At 36.0% G+C, this 25981-nt stretch overlaps 1 protein-coding gene across 10 annotated transcripts in view; it reads right to left on the bottom strand.

Moving 5' to 3' along the window:
• The window catches only part of LOC128806979 (DNA polymerase nu-like), a 112303-nt gene that overhangs the window by 31516 nt on the left and 54806 nt on the right, over positions 1-25981 (bottom strand). For 9 of the 10 annotated variants that reach the window (XR_008437000.1, XM_053976899.1, XM_053976897.1 and 6 more), the window contains 4 exons: positions 16048-16130; positions 11750-11881; positions 9143-9253; positions 5366-5444 (listed from right to left, as the gene is read on the bottom strand). Coding sequence is in view for 9 of the 10 variants with exons in the window: in XM_053976899.1 (XP_053832874.1) it covers positions 5366-5444; positions 9143-9253; positions 11750-11881; positions 16048-16130 (405 nt within the window). In the remaining variant the exon portion in view is untranslated. Of the gene's footprint in view, positions 1-5365; positions 5445-9142; positions 9254-11749; positions 11882-16047; positions 16131-23648; positions 23711-25981 lie in introns of those variants that run through there. The other variant, XM_053976902.1, reaches the window with a different exon arrangement.

Genomic DNA, 25981 nt, shown 5'->3' with positions numbered 1-25981 from the left:
TGGACAGAATTCCTGTTGTCATGTAAGGAAGGAACAAGATTATTAGCATATTGCAATATTTTGTAGAATTCTCCCTTTTTAAATTTTTTTTTGAAGCTGCAACTATGTGGATTCCTAATGTTGTAATATTAAAGTTATAACTCAGGATACATCATGCCTGAATAGATGTTACTTGCATTAACTTTAAGCTACCTCTTTCAGTGTTTTCATGATAAAGACCAAATAATTTTAACATTTTAACCATAAAAATTCAGCTAGCCTGTGAAATGGGTTTTCTCAGCAGCTACATCATGAAGAGTGGGAAACTGAACAGATGGCTAATTAAAGATAATAGAATTTTTGCATGTATCCAAAATGTTTGAAAACATACAAATCTAAAAGGTGACCTACAAAAGGGTTTTATAAATGAAATATATTTATTTGTGTTGAATGTCTTACATAAAGGAATAGTGAAAAACCTGCTAAATCATGCATGTCCCTTTTGGCTGTGATATTTCAGCATTTTAAATGTACTTGGCTCTTTCTATAAAGAATAAATTAGTCTGATTTGCTCTGGCTCACTGAGCATGAAGTGTTCAGGTAATAGCTCACCATCTTGTGGATACATGCAAAATACTGCTCTGGTTGCTTGAGGAAAGTGATGATTTTTCTAAGTTACAGCTTGCATAGAAATTTAATGTTATTTGGCTACTTTGGAAGGCAAAGAGCTACATATTAGACAACAGCTATGGAGAGTGCAATGTGACCTCAGAAGTTTCCTTCTGCTACAGAAACAAAAGCATTTGTCTATGAAACAACCATCTTATTCTCCTCTCAAGCAGAATCTAAAACAAATCTTTTCCTTGTGGTTCAATTTCTCCAGTATCAGGCTAAGGATAAAAGTTAACCACCTTGCTAGAGTTAATACATTAAGGAAGTTTGGGCACATACTGAATAGGAATTGTGGGCAGAATACCAGAGCAAAAAGCATTTATTTGAAAATCCTGGTTAACTGCTAGAGAAGAGACATAAGAAAAAACAGTTCTTTAACTCCTGAAGAAACAGATAAATGGATGTAAGTTTTATGCCCCAAATTAAAGATCAACACACATAGCAGCAGCACTAAGAATTTTACTTAATTTATTTGTATGAAACTATGATTCAGTCAATAAGTTGGGTTTATTAACATGCCCTTCTGTATGAATCTGAGAGATTATAAGCAATTTATACAATAATAATTATTGAATCCCTACACACCTTATAAAAATGCTGCTAGATTCTTGTGTTATACTAAAACTGAAAGCCACGTTCAAAAAATCTGTGATTGATCACATGACTTATCTGAAAAAAATCCAGGTCACATAAAACAATACTTGTTGCTGGGATAATAAGAGCTGTTTCTAACTAATTTAGCTATCTGTAGAAGTGAGTTGTATTCACAGCTCACCAGCACAGAAAATTATTAGTTTGATTAAGGTGTTCCTTGAGGAAGACATACAAAATTCCAACATCCACTGCTACTGAAAAGCAGCTGGGACCAACCAAGAAAATAAACCCTTTGCTTTTATTTGCTGGTAGTTTCTCCTTTTCAGATTACTCATTTATATTTGGCCTGTGGTTGAACCTGTCTCTTTAACTGGGCTCCAGACATGCTGAGAAGTAAAGCTGTGTGTTTGTGGCACAGGTCTAGTCCTGAAGGAGCAATAATTTCATGCAAAAGTGGAATTGGTGGAGTCACACCAAATTACTCAATAGTTCTGTAGACTTGTTAAAATTCATGTGCATGTTGTTGAAATACTGAAAAGTCCATGTAACACCAGGTAGAATTTGTGTAATATCAGTGCTTCTTCAGCTTACAAAACAATATGATCAAGGAATGCTATAGGGAGCAATTCTTCTACAATTTGCCAGCACCCTTCTTTCTCACTAAGTTCCCATATGACTCTCACTGCAGTGATGTTTCAAACACAGAAAAGAGCTACAACTGTCCATCTGAGTTCACCAAGTTCCCTTTGCACTCTCATCAATTCCATAAATTTTACTTTCAGCTGCTACTGTATGCCTTGATCTCATTTCAAAAGTTTCTCTGCTATCATCTGCCTGCAGGAAACATTGTGAGGAGGTTCTGTGGATTGCATAAGATGGGTAAAAGCTGGCCCTTCAATAATTTATGCTAGCAGCACATTTTCAGTGAGCAACTTGGCCAGCAGCAGAACATCTTAAGAAAGATCTAGGTAATACAGGAGAAGTCTGAACAATTTTGATTTCTTGTCAGCACCACACAAAATACAGAGATATTAACACTCATGCCAGTAGTCAACCCAAACTAATATTAGATCTTTATCATATATATTACATTTAATACTATTTTTCCTGATTCCTGTAAAATTGCCTCCAAGCAATTGACTTGTTATTGTCAACTGCATAAGCTGCTAGGCTAGTATTTGAGTTTGAAGATAAAGAAACATAAAGAGAAAAATGGGACTGCTAGTTGACAGAATTGATCAGTCACCATGGAATATACTGCTCCATCAACACCTCTCTGATGAAGCATCATGAAAATGTAACTTGATCACCTTTCCTGACTTCCAAATACACTATCATATGTGCAAACAATAACTGAAAATCTACTGACTGCTAGTCACACAAAAATGAAGCTTCACACTATTAGGTCAGAGCTTGCTCACTGCTGAACAGCCTCCAGCACAGGAACAATGGATGCAGTGTTGACAGTAAAGACTGCAAACATACCTGCAAACTAACACTAAAAACTGTAAGACCTTATTTAGAATTTTTTTTCTCTGTTTCTAAGGTAAGGAAGATAAAATGTTGAGTGTTAGCCAAAACTTAGCTATGCTTAATAGGATACTGTCTCCCAGGGTAAATGTTCATAATCACTTCTAAAGCATGTAAAAATGATATTTCTCTTTGATATGGTGTTCAAAGTGAAAACCCTGTTTCCAAAATTAGAAATTCTAACAGGGAAATAAAGATACTTACAGGGGTATGAAGATAGAGGAAAAGATAGTAGCGTGCTGTCTTTGTAATGAATACGATCTGATGGAGTGATAATAGGAGATTGATTATATTTCTCATTTTGGAAGAGCTACTGTACATTCCCACTGTTACAATAGCACCAATTATGTCCACACTTCCTTTCAACAATATTTTTCAAAAGGCTTTATAAAGGATGTTAGAATCATTATCCTGAGCTGACTGATAAGAAAATCAAGAAACAGACCACTGAAAAAATAACTAACTGAATGTCACCTGGCAGACAATCAGAAACACAATATTTCAAGTTTCAGTCCCATATTCTTCTGGCAAGATCCTTCTGATGTTTTCAAATGCCACTGTGCAAGCAGGGAAGTGTTCACAGAACTTACAAAGGCATTGATTGTGATTTTCTGACAAGCCTGGTCTGTAAGTACCTACTAAATATTACAGCAAGGAGCCATTATTGACTTCTAAAACACTCTCCTCTAGCAAAGCCATCCAGTTGTTAATGGCTGGCAGAAGTTCAAAACCCCTGTTTAAAACAGTCTATCCTTTTTAAATGCCCTTGCAGTGTTGGTCTTTCCCAGCTTTGACATTTATGATAGGAACAAGTGATAGGCAGTGATATTTTTCTGTTATCTGGTGTAGCCATTCCCCTATGCTTTCACAACACCAGGAATTTCAACATGTACAGCTCAAATACTTCCCCATGTCTGTTACCTCCTTAGCCATTTGGTGACATTACTTCTTTAAAATAAATAAATTTAAGAAAGAAAAACTCAAGTAAAATTTTCAGTTGAGAGAAAAAAAAAAAACATTCACAAGCCTAATCAGACATGATATTAGTAGCAAGAAACTTTGGCTTTCTCAGAATTACAACAGGCAGTTGCTGAACCTAAAGATCTGTGTGGCAGGCAGGAACTACAGAATGTAGTATGTTCTTTGCCCTTGCACCACCTCCACTTGCCTCCTCCACTAAAAGCTCTTGGCTGCTCCTTTATCACTCATCTAACTCAGTTATGCCTGCTACTGCTATAGAAATTTTCATCCATGCCACAGCTGACAGATTCTGGGCTCTTCATTCAACTCAGGTAGCAAAATGAATTATAATCAGTTCAGACAATCTGCCTGAAAGTGTACAATGCAAAATGTGATAGTGCATCATCCAACTTTAATACATAAATGTATTATTGTCTGAGTGCAGGCAGGATCTCCACCAAAGAACAATTTCCCTTTTCATGTTTGTACTAGTGGGTCACTTACTTTATTTTTTTTTAAATAATTCAATGGTATTTTGCTTAAAAAGTTGCAAGAACATTTAGGAGCCACTCAGAAGTTGTTTTATTTTTAGCATAGGAATGAGTCCAACTACTTTGAATTCAACAAATTGAACTTTTATTTGTAATTAGAAATTGTATTTTCAAGCATTGATCAAGTAAGACAACACTGCTGTGTGTAAACGATACACACAATAACACACACAAATTACATACAGGGTTAGATAATACCCATAATTGCCAAGTATACTCATGATAAAACCTATTTCTTTGTACTGAGCTACACACCCACAGAAGCCCTCAATGCATGATTGCTACAGCTAAATTGTTATCATCCTTTCTAGATGACAACAGAAACATTGATGTTGTGCCCTACTTGCACTACTCTGCTTTTGTCTGAACTTTACTGCACCAATCCATGTTCTACTGGATGATTTGCTACAAAGTCTTTGCATTACCAAAGAGAGAAACCAGTTATTTGGGTTTTTTTCTACATGTTTGATTTGAATGTCTCTTCCTATTGCAGCAAATAATAATGATCACTAGCTGTCTGGACCAACCTCTCCACAGGAAAAGGAGATTTCATTATTTCTGCTACTGGCATAAAACTCTGTGAGGACATTCTGTGATCTCACACCCAACTCTGAGCAGTCACAACAGAAGAGAATCATGATGACTGAGTTTTTCTTTAAAGAAAAGCCATCTATACAAGAATAAAAAAATGTTCATTTATTTTGCTTGAGCACTGGTTTCCTGATTCCTGTTTTTTTTCTCAGCCCATTGAATGTTCAATTCCCACTGTACAATACACTCAAATACAGGAAGGATATGATCAGTGTGCTTGATTTCAAAGGTGCAGAACTACCACTAAATTAGATCTGACCAAGTTTAAATGACCCTGGGGCACTTCAACGTCTTGGGATGCATTTACAGATACATTTAAGCACAAAGATAAAACTTCAAATGTATAAAACCATTCTGCATGTCCTTGCTTGTTAAAAGATTCAGAGGTACACACGGTACTTCTAGAGCTGCTTAAAATGCCAGAAACCCATTAATTTCAACTAATTTTGTTTTGAATCCAAGCAGTTTTGCAGTCATTCATTACTAACCTGGCTGTTAAAGTTGGAGAAATGACAATAGAGGCAAAAATCTTCACCATAGCCATTTTACAAAGATCAGCTGCAGAGCCTATGAAAGAAAGTGATCTGGTTTTAATTTAAAGCATGCAAAAGGAAAATGTTCTTCTTGGAACTATGGCATAGGAACAAAAAACATCAGAAGATTCTGAATTATAAGAATTTTCAAAACTAACACATCCAAATAATGCAATATGTGAAACAGATTATAAGACTAATAAATAACAGAGGAAGTAATTACATGTTAATTAAAACTAGAAAATAACAATATCAAATCATGTGTTAATTAAAGGTGAATTTGTCATTCACAACTATATGTTGAAAAATTGCTTTCTATAGAAAAAAGGTATGAAATTATCTATCTCTAAACTTTAATTAAAATTTATCTATTAATCAATTAAAGTTTAATGTCACAAAAGGTCAGAACATTGTTTCAGTGCCGCATTTCAAATTGAAGCCTTAATTTTGCACTTTTTCATATTTCCATGTATATGTAAAGTATATTCATTACATTACAGTGTTAAGAGCAATGGTGCATAAAACAGTGTCATGGCACAGAAAAATGACACATTTCTGGTCATCAAGCAGCAGAATAATTCTCTACTCCTGCAGTTTGGTGAAGGGCTTTGTTCCAATCCAAACATTTTACACAAAAGATTTATCTGATAAAATATAGAAACAATCCTTTGAGTGGAAGCCATAATCCTCCTTGTCCCACTAAACATCCTAAATATCCTAGCTCATGGTCATTTTTTACAACCCTGTAACTTAATGAATTTTGAATTTTTTCTGCCAAATGATTCAACTTTCAGAATGGGAGCAGAGAACAGCCAGGTAGCCAAGTAACAAGGGTAATCTGCTGAGAGATAATCAGAGAATTGCAGAAATCTCAGAAGGGACCCATAGAGATCATCAAGTCCAACACCCCAACTCCTTGCTCCTAGCATGACTCTAAACCTGAACCATATGACTGAGAGCATTGTCCAAACACTCCTTCAACTCTGTCAGGCTTGGGGCTGTGACCACTACCCTGGAGAGCCTGTTCCAGTGCCCAACAACCCTCTGGGTGAAGAGCCTTTTCCTAATATCCAACCTAAACCTCCCTGACACAACTTCAGGCCATTCCCTCAGGTCCTACAGCTGTCACTGGAGAAAGGAGCTCAGCACCTCCCCCTCCACTGCCTCCCTTGAGGAACCTGTAGACTGTGATGAAGTCACCCCACAGCCTCTTCTCCAGGCTGAACAGCACAAGAGACCACAGCTGCTCCTTCTAAGTCTTGTCCTCAACACCTTTGACAATCTTGGTGACTCTCCTCTGGACGCAGTCTGACAGTTTGATGTCCTTCTTATACTGAGGCACCCAAAACTGCACACAGGATGTGAGGAGGGGCCACACCAGTGCAGAGCAGAGTGGGACAGTGACTGGCCAGTGAGGCTGTGCCTGATGTTCCACAGGACACAGTGGGCCCTTTTGGCTAGGGAAGAATATCTAAGAGAACAAGGACAAAGGCTTAACATCTCTTCTTTCTCCACAGTCATCTATGACAAACTGCCTCCTCTGGGATCCCATGCTGAGACTCTGTTTTGCTCATTAACTGTACCCAGTGCAGACCCTCAGCTGATGACGGAGATGCTGATGTCTGACTGTGGATTTGGCCCTCAAATACCTGTCTTGTTTTCCTGTTCAAATGATGTGTCAAATTATTCAACACATTGCAAAAAGGGACAACTGATATAAAAAGTAAGAAAGGATGTTTCAGCAAAGGTCAGGTAAATATCTTCTTAGTGATTGTGAGGATAAAACTATACTGAGCATTTAGTCCATCACAAAAGATATATTCTAGATACACTCTTTCTGAAACATTGTAGAGCAATGAAATTTGAAAGGCTTCTCAAATATTTTTTACTGAAATATGATTTTTAGAGGTATCCTATTTTAAAAAGAAAAAAAATTCCTTTTAAAAAAGAACATAATTATAAATAATTAAAGATAAAATGAACTGTTTGCTCTATGGGAATTAGGTACAACTGAAGAATAACTGAAGAATAATATGCTGTACATTGGTGAAAACTATCAAACTGGGAAATATTCAAAAAGAGAAAAAATACTATGAAAGAAGGGTGAGAAACCGAACTGTAATAATTCAAAGCTGCAATTTTACATTTCTCTCAATATTGCCATGCATCTGAAGTGTTCTGCTATCAGTTGCTGCTGCCATAATCAAAATGTAAATTACTTAATTAGACTATTAGGTATAACTGCAAAACACATATTAAATGCAGTTTAGTACACTAAATGTGATAAAAGGTTTTATAAAGTTTTTATGGTCTTAAAATATTATCTTATAGCTGAGATCTTAAAATTAAAACATCATGGTAGCCTAGAATGAATTTTTAAAATAAAATTTGGGAATAATGAATATTTTAGAGTTTTTAATCCTTGCTTCACCACACCTTCTAATACTACATTTTGAGTAACAATTTTTCATCAGATTTGTCCTTCAGTATCATTTGAACTGACAGTGAAATCTGACAATCTTATTATTGTAGGTACATAGAAGTGAGTACTCCACAGACAGTCCTGTGACAGCCTTGCTCCAGCTCTTGGGACAGATGGACACAGCAAATGCTGCTCAGAGAGCTGTGTCTGTATCAGTGCTGCACTGTGTGCTCTACAGGACTCACAGAATGAGAATTAGAATTCTAGATCTCTAGGTACCTTTGCAGAGACAGTACTTAAAGACTGTCAAACATGACATAAATACTTAAGTCATTTTTAAAATGAAACATTAAATAAATAATATTTGGAGAGGAAAGTGATACTTTCAAAAGGAAAGTTCAAATAACTTTTGTAGGAGCATGCCATCACCATGTCAAGAAAGCACTTTTTCCTTGCCTGTAAATTGTACACTTCCAGACTAACTTAAAGAAAACCCTGCCAGCATGATCCAATAAAAAAAAATAATTCTTCTAAGGGACATGAAGGTAGGAGGCATCTCAGTCTTGGGCTGACAGCTCAGGCTTTTTTCCCTTTGGGTGGCTAAATCCTGTACACACCTGAGCCCCAAGTGACTTGACCAGACTATGTTATTGCATCAGATTAACTAACATGTGAGCACAGAATGCTGACTTTTACATTTCCAATCTATATGTTAAATGTTTTTCTGTGGAAAAAAACACCTTTTTTCTTTCCTTCCAGAATTAAGTTTGAAGTTTTTGCAAAGAATGAGCTGGATTTCCAAACAAATAATAACAATGCACAATTATTCTAACATTCTGTATTTCTGAAACTAAAGCTACCTGGCAAAATAAAAGCTGGAATCTGTAAGAAACAGAATCACAGAAACCCTTCTGGAGTAACAGACTATAAAAACCAGAACAGAAAGTGTTTAAAGAAACAATGCACCTGAAGAATGGAGTTCTAGATATTCTCTCTATACATAGTTTGTATCAACTATGTTGAAATGTATACCTACATTTAACTATCACAGAGCATTCTAGTGTATTACAACATTTATACTGTTGCTGTTATTAATATTATCATTATTATTATATTATTCTGTTTACTGGCAATTTCCAAGGTGGATGGAATATATAATTTTAACTTCTTTTTCACAGTAAAATTCACGCCTACTCTAGTAGACTACTGTAATATTCATTCTTCTGAGATTATCAGAGTTGTTGCCCACTAAAGGCAAGCAGGGATAGAGACAGGTGGGTAGACAGGAAGGTAAGGAAGCGGATCTTTACCTTGAACAACAAAATTTACAGCCTGCCTCTCTGCTTGAGTGCGTAGCTTGTAATCCTGTGCATTGATATTGGCCAGTGGCCTTTTGCGTCCCATTATGGAAACCACATAACCTTGCAGGATTTAAATAAAAATTACTATTAGGTGATATAGAGTGATTTAAATGAAATTTCAAAAATTCTTCTTGAAGATAATACAGATATTTGTAATTATGTGCTGCCTGAGTCAATTTTAGTATTTTGTCCTCTGAAAATAGTCAGAGTTTATTTAAACCTTCAAAGCTTGTTGTATTTTTGGTTTAAGTACTATTTAATTCAGAGAATTGGTACATGTTATACAAAGAAAACTTTAGTTCTTTAAGGCTGTTAAATTTTTATTAGGAATGTCTACCAATAAACCAGCAAACTCTCTCTGAGGGAGATGAAACTATAAATACCTAGCAGAATTAGCTACCTATTAGCAGCCATAATTAGAGCTTTCCACATAGTGAATAGTTTACTTGGGAATAGTAAAGAAAAATCAATTTGTAGAGTAATTAAATCAGTAATGAATATTTGCCAAAAATATAAAATAGGGTTTTTTGGGGAAAAAAGTTGTATTTTTGTTTCCATTTTCTTTTTGTAGTATTTCTGTGTTCCTTTCACAGCCAAACTTCATTAACTCTAGTGTGGTAGGATTTTTTAGTTTAAAAGAAACATAAAAACACAGTTAAAGCTTTATGTTAGGCCTAATGACGTATTTTCCTAAAAAAACCCCATTTGGACAGCAAGTGAGAGGAGTTGAGATAGGAAAAGAGATGTGAGGTTCCTCTTGTCAAAATAACACACACAAAACTTAGCTTACCTTCAAAAATAAACTTCTACTCTTATTTTAAGAAAAAATGAAAAATCAGCCTTGTTAAAAAAATACATCTTGAAAAATTATTCTTTATATTTCTGATCACCTTGACTACCCATGAATTGTTGTTAGATACCATGGAAATTGAGACTGACATAGTTTCATGTCCTCTGCTGTGCAAGCACAAGTGATGAGGAGACCTTTTCAAACAAAAAGTTATCACCTTATTCTGGACAACATATACCCAGGTTTGTGTGCAGAGGATGAATTAATTCAGCTTTCTGTGTATTAGTGCATTTCCAGGAGCGCTGATACCAAAAGTACCAGTTTTGAAACAAGAAACAGAACTATCTGGAAGTTAGGGTATTCTTTGACATATCAGTCTCCCCAACTTAACTAACATTTTCCATGAAGAACAGTATTTAAAGATGGAATTACTGAAAAATTGTATTCTTAGGTAAAATTAGATTTGCTGTAATATCCTTATTCCTGTGAGGTATGACTCCTCATAAATGAGCAGCATCCCTAAACAAACACCATCATTTGTGTAACAGTGGCAGAGAAGGTGCCTGGTGTCAATGATTAATCTGCAAATGCATGCCTGAATGAGGCCTTTTCAATATGTCAATAATTTAATAAAAAACAACAGCAGTATAGTAATATATACACTAACAAATATCTTCCTCATAATAGAAGTATTTATATGCTTATCATGTCTACATGGTGTATCATTCATAAAACCTACAAAATATTAGTCAGAAGGGTGCTGCTCACCTTTGAACTTCAGATAAGTTGAAAAAAACTACCTTTTTTAATGAGCCCAATAGGTTGGAATGCTTTTGTTGAGAAGTTAGAATCCAAGGTGGATTAACAAGAAAAATATTAAATAATATTGATCTTAATAAACAAAGAAATGCAAATGTGTGACACAATGACAGTTCATGCTTACAGTAGACCTTGAGGCCCTACAAAGTACAAAAAAGGCATACTATCAATTTTCATAACTAGAAGTGAATTCTATGTCTCTGTCATGGCACCCATATAGTGATGGGTAATATTATATTGCAAATTTACTATTTATTTCTAAAAAATGTCTTAGCACTGCATGCCCTATTAAGAAGCAAAATAACTCAATTTTGACAATTCTGCTAATTAGCTTTTAAAAGACAATATTTCAAGCAGCTATGTTTTCTCTTCTCAAATTACTGCACTCCTAGGATTCACTAAATATAAATGAATATGTAGACTAAAAACAAATTTGGTGCAAGAAGAGTTTGCAGCTGCTGGCTCCAGAAGCACTCTGCACACATCTGTCACTACAGCTACCACCTGAACTTCAAGAACAGAAATTCTGATTGATGCATAGAAAAAATTAGTCTAAAAAAATTGGCTGTGTAAATTGACTGAACTTCCACGGTCCAGCAGCCATGTACCCAATTTATTAGGTAGAAGATTCCTTGGGCTTTTTTTTCTGTTGGAGTACATTATATGTCAAAATGATGCAGTGTAACTTGACATTAAGTGGGGTTCATTCTGAGAACAGATGTCTTATTCTGTTAGTATCTTTCTGAGAAAAGGTAGACTTAACCAGCTCCTTTTAGGGCTAAAAAAGAAAAAAAAAAAAACCCAAACCTGATTCACCAAGAAAGGATATTCCATCATTTTTTGTTGTCCTCTAACTATTTGAATTTGGGTCAAGTTGAATCTTTGTCTTCACCACTGGCACACAGTGCAGATCAGTAAATAAAATCTGGCCACAGACTTTGGATTACCTTTATTCCGGCACTGTTCAATGGTTTTCTTTGTAAATTCATGTACTTTCCTGTATTTTTGCATAAAACTCTCTATAAATTGACTGGCTTGAACAGGAGTAATTCCCAAGCAGTCAGCGAGACGTTCTTTACCTGGTGGTACAGAAATTATCTCTATTATGCAATAAAGCAGAACAGAAAACCACTACATGCAATAGCACTGTTTCATGCACAATTAGTGGAATTAGTTAACTTTACTTACCTCTATGAAATAGGATGGATCTGATACAATAAAATCATATTGCAACAAAATAAATGTTTAACCCTGAGCTTGAATGTTTTACTGAAGTTACTGGATTAAGTATATAATTAGTAAGAAGTATATAAGGAGTATGCAATTAAGAAATTTCTAGTTATAATTTATACCTATAAGGTGGTTGAAATCTCTTTGTTCACAGAGCAATGCTGTTGCTTTGTTTTACTAGTTCAGTGTTACACTCTCCAAACTTTGAAGAGCAGATAAAGACTTGAAATTAACCTTAAACAAATACAAATATAATGAAGATCTACAAAAGGATGGAGATGTTTGAGTTTAGCTAGAAGCTTTAGAGTTCAGCCTGAATTTAGAAAGTATGTTTGAAGTCTGGGTCCTACAGATTTCAAACAGTCTTAGGCTCCTCAATGTCAGTAGAAATTGGGGTCCAAGTTTTGAGATAAAAGTGTTGGAAAAAGAAAAAAAATGGAAAAAGAAAAAAAAGAAAAAGTGTTCCAACAGAGAGAGAAAGGAATAATAGCTTTTCTTCAGGATATAGGTGCACAATATCTGTTATGCTGGATCTAAGAGCATTTATAAGAAAAGGTGGAAAAAACCTGAAGATATTCCAGTGTGTGAAAATATAAACTAAGAGCTACAGTTTAAACCCACTTATAAATCAAACAGTTCCAGTAAAAATAAAACATACACCAACATTCATTCATTCATATGAAGTTTGAAAGACAGATACATTTATGTCAGCTGCACAGCAACACAGAACCAGCACTGTCTGCAAAGAACATAAGCTGAGAGGAGACATCTCAAGGCACCAAAGGCATGGAATAGTCATTGTCACAGTAAGACTGTCAAGAAAAATTGTCTAGCACTTTAAAAAGAGAGAGGATTTCAGCCATCTAAATGCCATCACTGTCAGGCTGATGTGCATTTCAGAACAATTATTATAGCATTTTGTTCTCAGTCACGCCAGGATCTGCACTGAGCTGCAAGAACATCAGTCTGGACAAGGTGCTAGAGGAAGAAATTCACACAGACATCCAGGATGACATTTGCTGAGCTATTATAGATCTGTACTCTTTTTTTTTTTTTTTTTTTTTTTTTTTTTTTTTTTTTTTTTTTTTTTTTTTTTTACCTCTAATTCATTTGGGTTTTCTTCCTGGGTCAGCAAATGACAAATCTATTTGATAAAGCACACGTTGCTAACAGCTAGGAGACTACTGTAGCTTCCTTAGAGAACTGTAACATCTAAGTTTGTCCATGTTATCCATTTAAAGAACTATTAATATACAGAACAATTGCATAAAATACTAGGAAAATTAAAGCACAATATTAGCAAGGCCATCTGAAAGGTCCCAGGGAAATGCAGTTCCTGGGAAGCAAAAAGAGGGGAATGAACAGCCACGTAATTGTGTCAGATCATGCTCCACAATGCAGGAGCACAGGCCATGTAAGGCAGAGCCTAGGATGGACTAAACCTTCTCTGAGCACTCTTCTTGAGTTATCTGCGCCAGGGTAATTATCAGCAGCAGCCTATGAGTTTCAGTGTTCCCCATTCTGCAATATCATCTTTCAAAGATGAAAATAGTATTAGTTTTCATTTAAACACTGATAGCCCTCTGTGTCAGTCCAGGGTTTGAACATACAGCCATTGAATAGAAGGAATTCCTTATTTTACAGAAGTTTAAGTTGCCCGTGTTTCAGTTCTACAAGATGACTAAGGTAGAAAGAGGTGAATTGAACTGCTCCAAACCAACCAAATATACTAATAGAATGTCCCAGGCTGGAAGGGACCCACAAGGATCAATTCCTGGGCCTGTACAAGACACCCCAATAGTCACACCATGAGCCTGAGAGTGTTGTCCAAATGCTTCTGGAACTCTTGTCAGGCTTGGGACTGTGACCGCTGCCCTAGTAAGCCTGTTCCAGGGCCAAACCATCCCCCTCTGGGTGAAAACTTTTCCTAATAACCAATCTTCTTTTTCCTTTATTATCCTTCAGAATTAAAGAAAAGACCTTGAAAGCATGAACCAAGTGCAACCTAAGAAAACAGAACATACAACCTAAGAAAATTAAAGGAAAATAAAAATATTACTATTTTCTACATGAAAGGTTTTTATTAGCTCCTGTAAGCATAATACAGGCAAGCTCCTCAGGGTGTATTTTTGTAGTTTTCAATCCTAAAAGGAGTATTATTCACACTCTTCAGTTGTATAAAAATGTCTCATTTATGAAAAGTGAGCTGTCTTTTGAAGGGAGACAAACTGTGGGTGGAATTCAGTCCATCAATTTCAGGTATCTAACAATTATTTTTTGTCAGCCCAGTTTCCATCTAAGTGGTTTAATGATATAATTTCATGTCTTAATTAGGATCTGATCACACTTCTAATGAACTGGAAACTTCTTAATATCTTTGAGGCGCTTCAACTGTCCTTGTTTGAGAGAGAGGGACAGAAAGCAAACAAGTAAATGGAGACATTTATCAAGCACTGCTGCACTGAAATCTTTAGTGCCTGGTTCAGAGCAAGTGAGGGAGTGCCAATACTGTGCTTAAATGTAAACATTCAAGCTCTCTATAGATTAGTAGACAGACACAGGCTCCACTGAGCCCCAGGAACTGAGGCATTTCTAACTATATACACAACCACAGGGCATTCAAGTGGTGGTGATCCATCTGGCTACATCTGGTATCTGCCTGTCCCGCCCACAGTGGAAGAGACTGGAAATGTGTAGCATTTGTATGGACCAAGGGGCAGGGGTCATAATGCTGGTATTTTGTAAAATAACCCAGTGATGAAACCATTCAGGTGGGAAATGGAAGATTTGATTCCAGTCTCAGCACAGACACATCTAAATTTACAGTGTAGGGTACCAGTGCTGGGCTTTTTTAATATAGATTTTAAACACAGAGGTTGCAAATGCAATACAGCTTAACATAAAAACACAGGTGTGTATGCATATATATACACACACACACACCCCTAAACATAAAATAGATATTCAAGAGAGCTGAATTTGATGCATTTCTTCCCAGCTGAATACCATAAATGATAAATGGAATACCCTGGCTGATTCTGCCTTTGGTTCCAGGACTCAGTGCAAAAGACGGCTTAGAAAGCATTCACAACCAGGAACTCAAGATGTAGCATTAAGTGTTTCCAAGTTACATAAAGCTTGTAGCCCAGGGCTCTCATTTCCTAAATGACTTTTTCAAGAACTCATGCTCTGCAGAGAAAGTTAGTCAGCTGCTCAATAAAACCAATTCACAAGAGCTTCTAGACTGTTGACATACATGCATCTATCTCCCCAGAAAAGGTAACTCTAGGCATGTATGAAGCATAAGGAGAGTTGGGCATCATTTAGAAATAGCAGGTAGTTTTGGAAAGTGTGAACATCTTGACTTATCTAGGACCTGGTCAGGACTTAGGCAGAATGGGTAACAATGTATTTTTGCAAGTTTTCTGCAGTTGTGAAGAAATGGCAGCAAACATTAAGACTCAAAGTAAGGGAACACTTTTACACTGAAGGTGAGCAAGCACTGGCACAGGTTGCCCAGGGAGGCTGTGGAGCCTTGAAGAGCCCTTTCTCCAGCCTTGAGCACATTGAAAATCCGGACACAGTCCTGGGCAAACAACCCTGCTTGAACAGGGGGCTGGATCTGATGACCTCCGGAGATCCCTTCCAATCCCTGCCATTCTCTGATTCTATAAATGTGATTTAAAACAATATTGGAGTTTTTTAAAATTTCATTGCAGTTATTCTCATCTCTGTCTATATACTGAGAGAATCAAAAGTCCACTCAAAATTAGATATATGCTTCAGTTATATCAGCAGTAAATAAATACAAAATCAGATAATCTTTATATGTGGCAATATAACAACATTAATTTCATAATTTTTATACTGAGTAGATAATTTAATAATCCTGGATAAAAATATAAATGCAATACTCTGACAAACTTTTACTCACCTTTAGAAATTCAATCTACTTATATAAATTATGAATATAGTACAAATTTACAGTAGCTGGGTTTTTTCTAAAAATGCCTACCTGCTCCATAAACCACAGAGTAAACGATACGCTTTGCTTGCTCTCTATCAGCATGTTTCACTTGTTCACTTGGAATCCCTTTCCTAAACAAACAAACAAAAATCACACCTTTTCAGTTAAACTAAGTTGTTATCCCCACAGTAAACTTATTTAAAGTCAATAATCATTTGATAACTACAAAATTGTAAGATATGAATAGATGTACTTAAGGGCTTTCATTATCAGCAAGGAATGCACAACTTCTTTACAAATTTTCATACTGATAGTCCATAGTAAATTAAATTATTTATTTTAATTTTAATCTCCTTTCCTTTTCAATTAAATTCTTGGTTGGGAAAAATCCTATTATATTACTAGTTTTTCAGATTGAGGAGAATTTAATAGTGGCTCATGAGAAAAATTAATTATTTCTAGCAGCAGCATTTCTTCAAGATGTGAGGGTCTAGAGACTCAAAGCATAAGTCTGATCTAAAGCTTGTTTAAATAAGACTATTATCAGGGCTTCAAAAACAGAAATATGCAACCTTTTTTCAACAGATGACTGATAGAAGCAAACACTGCCTGCTCCATATGCCTTACAGAGCTCCACAATAGCAAGGCTCCATAAAACAGCAGCAGTGGCTGATTCTGGACTCAAGAGTGCATCCAGATCACTCAGAGCCAAGTGTCCTCCTTCCCAGTTCCCCTTCTCTCACAACTGACATAAAACAGTCCTGCAAAAATGCTAATAGATTTAGCAATGTGAAAAATGAAAAACTATGACTTTGGCATCAAGTATGTGCCACCTATATTTTTCCTTATCAAAATACAGCTTCAGAAAGAATACTAAAATTATTAACAACTGAAAGCACTGAATAATATTGATCATTTGGTTTAAATGGAAGGGTGTTGGGGGAAGTCATATACTCACTCTCTGAAAACAACTACCTACAAAAATTATATTTGAAATACGGAGATTAATTGCTATCAGAGATACTTGATGATATCTGCACCATTTGGGAAAAAGCCTCCCCATAAGACTGTCAATTTTTTTCATGAGTCTGGTTGCATTTTTAAAACCAAAGTTTTCTATGATTTGTTATAAAAGCTTTTTTGTCATGAAAAATGCTTTTTTTGTGAAGGTTTTAGCTGAGGAGCTTTAAGAAAATGGTGTATTTCTCTGAATCTTCTTCAAGGTAAGTCTTTCACCACTACTAAGATAATCAAACTTATAGAAAATCAGCAGAGCCACAGATTTTTGCTTGCATACCTCATACACTGATTTTAGCCAAGCCTATGCTCAGTGCTGGTATAATTAGGCATTCTGAATGACAAACAGGCAGATATTGGATAAAATCAGATTTAAGCAAGTCTTTACAGCAGTACAGATTTTTGAAGAGGAAAAATAAAACTGAATATAATTTCCAGCCTTCATTGCACAAAAAGTCTTTGGTTTTGCAGAGCTCACATTGTTCCTTTGAATGGCACTAACAGCTTAAAGATGAAACAAAACTTTTCACTGTTCCATTTAGTTGAGAAACAAGAGTAATTTAATAGTGTTTCCACCTGTAATGAAGACTGTTCCCACTTAATCATTCTGCAAGTTTGAGACTCTTAAAATTTACTTTCTTAGCTGTGGCAGGTCAAAAGTTCATGGATCTTTTGAATACAGTAGGTTGAGATTCCCAGTTGTACCTGAATACAAGGACAAAGTGGCAATAGGAGCTAATAAGTGGAGAATTAGGAAACTAGACATCATTAAGGATTTCCTGAAAAAATCTCCAGCAGAAAGACTGCAGGAATTTCCTGAAGAACCTGGCAGAGAACTACACAGACACTTGAGAAAGTGTCGATCCCAAGGGAAAATAGAATCTGGTAAGAGAGCAAATATCACCTGAGGACCTTTCTGACGTGCAACACTAAGGCTGGGGAATGCTGAAACTGGGGAAACCCTAGAAAATGTAGTACTGCTTTCCTAATACTTCATAATTTGAACTAGAGGATTGGACAAGGCAAGGAATGGGAGGACAGCAGCAGAATTTACTTGCAGATTTACTGAAGTCAGAGACTAGAGACAACTGAGAGGCAGTGGGTACATCAGCTGCTCACTTCTCTGGAAAAGAAGGGCTAAAACAGAAAGGACACAGTGGGTGAGAACTGTGGAGACTTGTAGAGGAACACAGATATTCATCAGACCATGCTACTGAGGGAGACACAAGGTGAGACCTGCTGGGAAGGACAGGTGGTTCTAGAGAAGTTTTAGCAGTGAAAGAAGACACTAGAACTGGATTGTGTGCACAATTAGAACTGCTGCTAGAACTTTGATTATGATTTTGCATTATCCAAGCTTCAGCTTGGAGGGCTGACTGAAAAAAAACAGAAATAGTCTTATTGCTGTAATGATGACTGGCAGTGTCTGCAATCAAAATAAAATCTTGCCTAACACAGTTATTGGGGCAGATGTACATGCACCATGTAATCATGGCAATCCAACAGTCACTTAGCATTTCCTGGTCTGTAGTTAGTCATGAAACACATGACTTTTAATGGAAAAAATTAAAAATTCAGGGTTTTATCTCAAATATCTCCTTCAATATAATGTTACAACCAAAATGGTCAGTCAACACCTCAGAGCGTGTCAATGAGAAATGTGAGCACTGGACAGAGAGGCAATACATCTACCACTCTGAGTATTTGCAAATTTATGTACCACATAAAAGAATACATAATTATAAGATATGAAATTGCCATATAAATCAAAACTGCTTGAGCAAACAGAAGTCATTAATCATAACTATTTTTTTTCTAATAAATGCTTTTTTTTCTGTTTGTATTGACAATGATTAGCTTCTACTAGAGTGTTTGATTCCTTCTGTAATTCAGAGAGGCATTCCTGCAGTTTGAGGCGAAGGCTATTTATTCCGTTGAACAATAAAATTAAAGGGGAGGTGTGCAGTTTCTCAGAACTGCAGCAGCCATGTTAGAAATCCCCAGTGGGCTTTCTGCTTTATCCTGTTTCCTTTACAAACTAATTTAGGTTTGTGATAATTGATTTGTTTTAATGGGTACTGTGAGAATCTATTTCAAGATAAAACCTTTATTTTGCCTTTGGACTCATCATGGAACAGCCATGATATTGATAAAAAGACATTGTTATCTGCATACTTGCATAAGAAGTTTTTAGCAAGCCATCTAGGGCATGAAAATACTCAGTGCTGAAGTGCGGTATATGTAACATAGATCTTTAGTGGAAATGCGTTTTTTTTAATAAATTTGAATCTGATAAAGGGAGGTGAATGGACATAAAGTAGTCTTAGCTGCTGGGCAGTGACGCTGAGGTTGTGACTCCAGCTCACCCAGCACTGTCTGTACAGCTGGAGTAAGAAGAAGACTGTTAATTCAATGTTATAGAAATTGATACAGAAAAAAAAAGCTTAGTAGGAAAAAGAATTTGCTGCAGATTTTGTTGTAGAAACAGCAAAATTCCTGAAGGCCTGCAGGAAATAAATATGCAGTTACTAGTTCTAGCATGAAATGTATTTTTCCATTTTATTACATCCTTCTCATTACTCTCTCTCAAATATGCTGGGAAAAATTCAAATTCATAATTAGTATTTTCACCATCTTCAAATCTCCAAATGTGCAGTATTTCACCTTCAATATTCCTGCATGCATACCTTGCCTGCACACTTGTCTCAGGCTATTTCCATATCTCTGATTTGTTTGTCCTTTACTTTGTTTAACACTGATTTGCAAGTACTTTGCCTTATAGTACTTTATTTGATTGACATCTCTTAGGCAGAATAAAGAACAGCCCTCAGTGCTGGAAGACATGTTCAGGTTGGCAAATCTCAGTATCCTGGGAAGGAGTTAGCAGAGCTAAACAATCTGGGAAGGTCTGTGAGGGCAGCAAACAACTTGCAGCCAAAAATTGTAGAATATCTAACAAACACAGTGAAAGTAGAGATACACAAAGTCTTTAAAAAGGTGGATCTAGTAAGAAGATCCACTGGAATGTCCGTCTAGAAGTGAATAGCTGCCTAATTCTGACAGTAAAAAACATGGAGAAAAAAATTTCTAGCAAACAGTGAAGGCTAACATGAAATTATGATTACAAAACAAAGTGAAGATACAAAACAAAAGGAGGAATATATAATTTATTACTTTTTCAAAGAAAATATTTTGAACATTATCATAATTTCTCTAAAATTCACTATACATTTTCATTTATTAATGGGGTCTAATGGACATCTCAAAGGGTTTCTACTGAATTAACTCTTAAGTCTCTAATACATATGAACACCAAGTTTCTTTATATCCCAAAAAACATACAGCAATCATATCTGTAATTTTAAAAAAGTTTAACTGTAAACTGGGATAACACATTTAATACAGAGTAGACATCTCAATGGATTAATTTTTACCTGTACAGAATACTAAAACACCAACATGAATTTTAGTATTCAGAAATGAGCTCACACAACATAAACACATAAAAAAAACAGTAAAGAGGCCACAGGCCATAATGTATGAGCAATGGCAAAATAAAACCTTGAGAACAGGTAGAAATGAGAGGAAATCAGTCTTAAAAGAATGCGATAAGACATTCCAGAATTTCTGGGAAACGCTGTGTGGCGACGGAAGCCAACTGTTTATGCACAGGAAAAGGCAGAACAAAATCCTCAAACACAATATCTGGCAGGCATGTGTTGCCTTGATCTGCATTACATTCCAGCCAAGCTACGCTCACTCATAATAGCCACAAACCCTTGGCTGCTCTCTTGCATCTGCCAATTAATCCAAGTCCAAGCTGTGAATTGTTGATGTGGGAAATGAGATGGAGTGGCATTAAATTCATTTTATATGCGGTCATTAATGTCCAATAAATGAGTCAATGTATGAGTGGTACACATTTGTTCATCTGATGGCTCTTACGCTTTTTATGTTTTCATCAGTGAACTATATAAGTCTCATTTTCCATCACCTGTTGCTGTTTAATAGCAGATGAGAGTTTTATATTCTGTAAGTTTGTGCCTGGAACTTTGTGTTGGGATATGAAACAGGTACAGACATTTTATGTAATCAGTAAAATTAGAAAAGCCCAGTTTTACAGCAGCATCACCATTGGGTAGATGATGTAGGAGGTAAATTCTGAAAGTTCACTTTTTCAGTTTAGCAGACCTAATACTTGAGGCAATCAGAATACATATAACAATGTATATGAGTATCCAAGATATATGGAAAAAAAATTGCTACCTGTAACCCAGTTCACCCACTGCTAATGCAATGAGCAAGAATAAACAATTTTTTTGAAAGCTACTGTTCCATGACTCATGGAAAATGCTGACAAGGCTCAGGCATACTTTGTCTCAGACGTTTGTAAGGTAATATGCAGAAGAGAACTTGGAATTACTTTTGCCTGGCTAATCTCTGTTACAAAATACAGAAAAGGAAGAGGTTGGGAAACAGTTTCCCTGAAGACATCATCATATCAAAATATATCACTACTTTTGTCTTGCTTCAATCAAGAGCTAGACATAAGATACAAACAATTAGCCCATCTTTTTTCATACAGAAATGTAAAATGTATGGTTTCTATGCTTTGTATAACTATGAGGCATTTACACAACTATGCTCAAAACAAAAAGTAATGAGATTATCTTTCTTGGCATAAGAGCATGGAGACAGTAGGATGAAAAATGAAATTTTTCTAGACTGCCCAGAACAGTGGAAATACAGCTAAGATACTTTTCAAAAAATAGGAAAGAAATCCCTCCACAGAAAGCTGTGGTCTCCCTATTTCTGCAGGTGTTCACAGCCAGGCTGGATGGGCTCTGAGTATCCTTGCCTAGTGAAGGTGTCCCCTGTCCCCAGGGGGTTGGAACTACGCAGTCTTCCAGGTCCCTCCCAACACAAACCATTGTAGGATTCTAGGATTCCATGGAAAAAAAGCATCTATAAAAACTAAAATGCAGACTAACATCTTGCCAGAAGGGAAACAGCAGGTCAAGAGTAACAGAAAGATAAAACTTTCTGATGTAACCTAAGTATATATCAGGTTTTTTTGTTGTATTTTTTAATCTATGTCACTTCTAAACACTTCTCATGTCTGATTCAAAGGTTATGTCAAATGCCTGTATTTGCAATTTTATCATTACCTGGTTTGCATAAATGAGATAAAAGGTTACAGAATAACACAAACTCCTCACAGCATAGACACCAGATTCCTCACATCTCTTCTTACCTGAAGGGCAATACATGTATTACATATATATACATGTATATTTATCCCCACCCTGGCATCAGGAGAGGCAGAGCTGTCTTCCAGCAGCCACTGCACATGCTGGAGGACCTCTGGCATGGATCTTTCATGTAAATATAGGGGTCATGTAGTCATGGGTCAGAGGGGAGAGAGCCACAACACACAATTCAGGAGTTAACATTGTGTTTTATTTAGTTAAGAGGTTTTTTTTTAAACTTTTTATTTGTGCTCAACTTCTTTGAATGAAAGACTACTGTCAGCTTGAAGTCATCCTTCCCAGACTACAGCCTAGTCTAAAACATTTTGGTCATTTTGTCTCTTTTCCCTTTGGGTATGCCACCCTACCAAACTGTGGTTAAATTTATTTTATATCTATTAGCACCAGGAAAATCTTTATAACCCTTATAAAAAACTTTTGCAAGAATCCAGAAGCATGTTAGTATTTTAATCATAAAATAATTTATTTTTTCTGAGTAGCCTCTATAATCCACTGCATGAAGATTTATTTCATTAGACCTCCTTTTAAAGAGCATGGTATCTAACTTTCATGTATTTTAAAGAAGATAAAGACATGACTTTGCAGTTTACTATGAGGGTCAAAAGTCTTCTGTTGTTATATTTTAAAGTAGCAGGGAACCAGATAAAGCAGTTGCAACAAGATTATGTCATAAATTATAGCTATCATCAGTAACAACTTGCTGAGAGATTAATTTGGGACTGAAGTGATCCATTATCTTTATTAAGATATTTACTGGCATGTTGCTGTTTCAGGTATCAGATACTGAAGAGATAAATTAGATAGCACTTATTTTCAGTGCTCTTCATTAGAAAAAGGCCACTTACAAGATTTTTCTGCAAAAATGCACAATTCTGGACATATGGCAGCTGGAACAGAAAGTCCCTGACACTGACAGAGGTACTTGAAAGAGCACACCTTACCCTGCAACCTTCACCTTGCTTCTCTTTCACCCTGATAGGAAAAAAAGCAAAAGGGCTTTCACCAAACATACCCCTAGTATTTTTTTTATTTCTGAGCCACAAGGGCAGTCTTATTTTAGGGTTTCTGAGTCCTTGAGTACAGAAGAAAAGGAAGTCAGGGTAGCGAACTCCCCACGTCAGGTGCTGGTGTGAGCTTTGACAGTGATGGGCATCATTGAAAGAACAAATAAATGTTAATGGATTAAGAAGTCTATGCAAACTGGGATGGCATAAAATTTCTCAGAGGCCATTTGTATAAAACAACAGGGAACAAATGCAAATTAATGCCCTTGGAGTTATTTCTTTACTTATCACAAATCACTTTTCAAGCTCTTCTTCAAGTGGCTTCAAATAGTTAAGACAGAACAGCAGCCATTTTGGGAGATGACAGAGGCAGCTGCAGCAGAGCATCAAATAATTACACATCTTGGACCTGTCAAAAGTCTCATAAAGAAATAGAGGGACCTTCAGAGCAGCCTTTAGATAAATACCAGAAAAGTAAAACAGAAAGACCAGAGTTCTTAACATATAATCAAAAGATGATGTAATGCCATCTCAGATATTACAGCTATAGAGCTATCATATTGTTCCAACAATGTACAGTTTGCTCAGGAAAAATAGGCAGGGGAAGAGAGGAGATGTCACATTACATCAAACTGCATCCACACAAAACAGAAAAATATAAGAGACAGACTTTGAAATATCTTGGCCAGGCAATCAAAAAAGGAAGAAATCAGTCATGCTACATATAAGGGTCTTGAACAAATTCTGCAGAGAAGGATAAGAAACTTCCCATCCTATCTTTTTCAATCTTCTCTATAAACACTTCTTTCAGCTTAAATTTCTGCTATGCCTTGGGTCAACACTGAACTAAAGGCAAAAGTAAAAGTGAAGAATGAATTGCCATGACATTCTTGATTTCATCAAAATTTCGCTTGACACTAGAGTTGAAGTTGAGTGAAATGAAATAAACGGGAATATTTTACTGAGCTCTGGAGTGTGCTCATAAAACAGAGCATTTTATCAAAGTCACTCTAGAAGGACATGACAGTTTGGAGATAAGAGTTTCATACACAACAAAACCTTTCTATGAAGTTAGCAAAGCCAAAAGTTATCAGACACCACAAAACAACCATGACTATCCAGCCCCCTCAGACCTTGCTTTCTCTCTAGTCTCTGTGTTAGTTGTGGTGGTGGCAACTGTAAAACTTTATTTTCTAAGAAAGCATTTAATGTGCAATAACAATAAGCTCTCAATGTGACCTAAAATTAAGCTGTCTGCTTAAACTTCTAGTTAACTGCCTGATTTATTTAAAGCTTTTAAAAACAAAAGCCATTATGCTTCCTGAAGATTTTATTCCCTCTGCTTTATCTACCAGTCTTCTACAAGGCAGTGTAAAGTACAAGGTGAAATTTCCACAGGTTGTCATATAGACTGTCAGAGTGCAAAGTAAGACAAGTGTTAAATTTAATTAATATCAACTATTGCAAATGAGCTTTCAAAACATGTAGAAATCTGTTTGCTGCAAAAGTAATGCTGCTAAAATATTCCACACCAACACCCATGAGGTGTTGAACTCGGAGCTTAAAACGTTTTAAAACTCTGATTCTGAGAAGGCAAACTGAACATCTTTCCCTTTTACCACATACAGCAGCTGCAGGAGCTGCAAGTGGTACAGCCTCACTCACAACTTTTTTGCCAAACAAGTTATTAAATACCAGATTCATAATGAGAACTACCTGTACATAGTACCTGTCTCTGTATATGTCACTTCATTTGAAAGGGCATGCCTTTCCATTTAAACTGAAATTGTGTCGCTCTTAACAGCATATAAGAAACAAATTAATGATTCCACACTTTTTATCAGTTTCACTCTAAATAAAGATACAAGATGAGAGATATTTTAGCTGTTGATCAGAATGGAAATTACAAATATACTGCAAAAAATGCTTCTTCACAATCTGTTTCACCAAAGGAAAGTAAGTAGAAGCCTTGAAACTAACTAAAAAATGTAACAGGATTATAAAACCAGCCAAGTAAAAGATAATAAAAGAAATGTTATATTAAACCTTAGTGAGTATCCTAGCAGGCAGCACTAAGCTTAAGACCTCCTGATCTACAGTGAATCAATACATGCTGAGTTACAGAACCAAACTTCGGAGCTGAAGGATCACAAGAGTCACACACTTCTAAAGAAAGACTTCAGCAGAGATGCTCAGTTACACTTATTTAAGGGGGCTGCCACGTAACACACAGGAAAACTTTTCTCTACTCTCTTCAAAGGATTCTGGAAGTAACCCTAAATACTCCCCAGTAAAGAGTAGATATGACTGTAACTTGTCTTAATACTGCAAAAGATTCACCATTTTATATGTGTTCAGTGGCATGGAATGTCCCTTCATTGCAACTCCAAAAACAAAGATTTTGCCATTTTGCAAATGGATGAAGTGAAATTAATTAACTCAAATTCATTTCAGACTTGATATTAAGTTCATAAAAGGGGAGAAATTAATGAACCCAAGAGACCTCATGTCCTAGAAGATTAGAAATGTATGAAATAGCCTGGATTATCAAAAAAATCGTTAGACAAATATGGGGCTCTAAGAACCCTAAACTGGTATAGCTCATTATTTAGATAAAGAACAAAACTAAAAGAGCTCTGCTTGGGGTAAAGGGAGCTGTGTAACCCTGTGGCTGCATCTTGTAACTCTGTG

The sequence above is a fragment of the Vidua macroura genome, chromosome 4, assembly GCF_024509145.1.
Source record: "Vidua macroura isolate BioBank_ID:100142 chromosome 4, ASM2450914v1, whole genome shotgun sequence".
Taxonomy (NCBI): Eukaryota; Metazoa; Chordata; class Aves; order Passeriformes; family Viduidae; genus Vidua; species Vidua macroura.
Note: the sequence above shows the minus strand (reverse complement) of the source record. Positions and strands in the feature narration are given on the sequence as shown.